The 2820-nt window shown below is 28.2% G+C and overlaps 1 protein-coding gene across 1 annotated transcript; it reads right to left on the reverse strand.

Annotated features, from left to right (window-relative positions):
* Window positions 1-1755, reverse strand: LOC128952351 (putative cysteine proteinase CG12163). The gene is made up of 7 exons (XM_054297734.1): window positions 1466-1755; window positions 1327-1393; window positions 964-1248; window positions 795-881; window positions 640-720; window positions 211-563; window positions 1-135 (listed from the first exon to the last, which is right to left on the reverse strand). The coding sequence occupies exons 1-7, from the start codon at window positions 1586-1588 to the stop codon at window positions 46-48; spliced, it is 1086 nt and encodes a 361-aa protein (XP_054153709.1). The 5' UTR covers window positions 1589-1755; the 3' UTR covers window positions 1-45.
* Between the last annotated feature and the right edge of the window lie 1065 nt (window positions 1756-2820).

Here is a 2820-nt window from a genome sequence, read left to right on the forward strand (position 1 = left end):
ATATATATATATATATATAGATCTATATATTAAATTTTTATCCATTTAGTACTTTGAATGAATATCAATCCAAGCGGAGGAAGCCATCAAATTGAGACCACAGGTGCCATCACCCCTATATACTCGATAATATCCCTATTTATAGAAAATATCGATCAATAAAAAAAAATCTGTTTTGACAAAATATTCAKCTATTTTTTTTATACATACTTTTTCACCCCAGCTCTGACCCCAACTGTTTTTAACGATCCAATAGGGCTGCAGTTTATGCGTTATTTTAGTTTTGCCGATACCGAACCCTACGATAAGTACGCCGTGATCCAGATTTTTAGGATTACACATCCATTTCATCGGATGAGATATACCGCCAAAATAAAATTGCATTGCATTGGCGTTAATCCCGATAGAGATGGGACCAAACTGGTAGAGCCATTGGGCTAAGGCTTTCTCGTCTTCCGGCAAAACAACATAGGAATCAATAGATGTTTTCGACAGACTTTTATTGAAATGGCATTTCTCGTYGCGTCCATCGTAGGGATAGTCCGACTCAGACTCTAATCCACCTTTTGTTAGACAAAATTTATTATAAACTAAATATGAAATTTATTTATTTTTCATTTAAATCTATTTAATACAAACCTAAATCAATAATAGTCTTAAAGGCATTTGTGGGAAGTCCTCCATTGCATCCCTGATCATATTTATCACAATCAACCAGTTCTTTATAATTAAAAATAAAATAAAATTTCCTTAAATAAAAACTTTAATTAATAAATAATAGAATTATTTGAAACCTTGTTCTGAAAGTGAGACCGATTTGTTAGTGACAACAGCGGTCACCCCTTCTATATTACCGGTGGCACTGAACGCCCAACAACTACCTATCCATCGACGCCATCATAAATAATAATAATATTATTATTAATTACAATTTAAAAACATTGCAAAAATTCAGTGACAGACCGCACATTCCCTGATTCTTGACGCCCGACACAACACCAGACTTTGATCTCCAGTCAAAGTTTTGCGGCAAATCTCGTAATCGGATATTATCGGCGTATATTCGGCGCAAGTTTTTGTCGTTTACTTGAAGTTCGGGCCGAAAACCGGTATAAAATTTTCGAAACTCATGCGATGACAGATCGGCAAACTGTGTGATCCCATAGACAGCTGTACCCAATTCATTGTCATTAAGCAACTGAATGGTCATTAGATTCTTCTCGAAGATGGCATGTCTTCTGTCGTACTCTGAAATACAGACAATTATTATTATTATGCGTTAATACTGTACTATCGGTACATAACTGATCCCAGAAAACTACAGACCTTGAGTTTCATTTCTGTACGGTTTGTCGTATTTGATGACAAACTCGTCAAATAATTGTCGCGAAGACTGTAATTCAGAGGAAATTGTCATTAGTTTTTTAGTTTGAATCAATCGGTGACACCATAATTATGGACATACTTTCAAATTAAACAAATTGTTAATATCATTGTCACCGCCGGTATTGGATTCGGTCGACGACTCGACACTGATTTCGGTGATAATCAATGCAAATAACAGACAAACAATAACCGATGATTTCATGTTTTCATTATATAAACAATCAATCAATCAATGAATGCTTTGTTTAATAACTATTTGATATTTTAGTTTATTATCACTTTATACTTAATATACTTAATATACTTAATATACTTAATATACAGTAAATAATATCCAATTGAATGGCAAACAAAAAAGTGTTTAGACTTTTGACTTTTAATGTATTGTTTGTGTTATTGTTTTTTGAGTGTTATTTTTAGTCAATCATATGATTGCTTGTGTTATACAATACACAGTAAAGTACAGTACTGTACAGTATATCATATGTTTAGTGCTTTTGTTTGTTAAGTAAATATCAAAATAATTGTGTTTTTTGTGTTTTTGTTTGCATTGTCTTATCGTTTTAATTATCGCTTTTGTAATTATTATTATTATTATTAGGCATTTCATTGTTTGTCTACTATTTATTTTTTGCCACAATTTATCGACAATAAGTAAGTGCATTGAAATCTTATATTTTTGTTGTTATTGTTATAAAAATTTAGTTAATAATAAATTAAGCACATGTTTGACTAATTCATTTTATTACAACAACTATTTTAATTAAATATCATAACTAAAAATTTAGTTTTTTTTATTTATATTACAATTTATCAAATATACAATTTTTTTGTTTAATCATTACAGTAATTACTGTATATAACTATGATTTTTATTTAATAAATATATAATAGTAATAAATTATTTATGGTAAACTATAACTATATCTATGCATACAAACAAAAATATATATCATATACAGGTATATACAAAATAAATTTATGTACTAACAAACATATATTACATTTGAATTRGACACAAAAAAATAAGTTAAAAATATATATATATATATTTGACTATAAAATAATGTGATATTTTTTAGATAATTTTTTATGAAATGTGATTATCATATTAATAGTCCTTTTTTGACACTAAATATACATTATCTTCAATATATACAAGTAGTTTGAAGACTTGAAAAATAAGGCTTATATTTAACATTTTTGTTGTTGAAATTTTTGTATTAAATATCATTATCACAGTTGATGACTATATGTACATAAATTCAGTAAATATAATTAATTGATAGCTTTTTGTGTTAAGTTATATCCAAAATCACAGCTATTTATAAATATACAGTTATTAAAAATTACAGATTATTGCCATATAATGTATAATATTACAGCAATTTTATACATCGCATATATACTGTATATATAAATAGCTGCGAAAGC

The sequence above is a fragment of the Oppia nitens genome, unplaced genomic scaffold, assembly GCF_028296485.1.
Source record: "Oppia nitens isolate AA-2021 unplaced genomic scaffold, nextdenovo-longstitch-racon4-pilon3 scaffold1_pilon_pilon_pilon, whole genome shotgun sequence".
Taxonomy (NCBI): domain Eukaryota; kingdom Metazoa; phylum Arthropoda; class Arachnida; order Sarcoptiformes; family Oppiidae; genus Oppia; species Oppia nitens.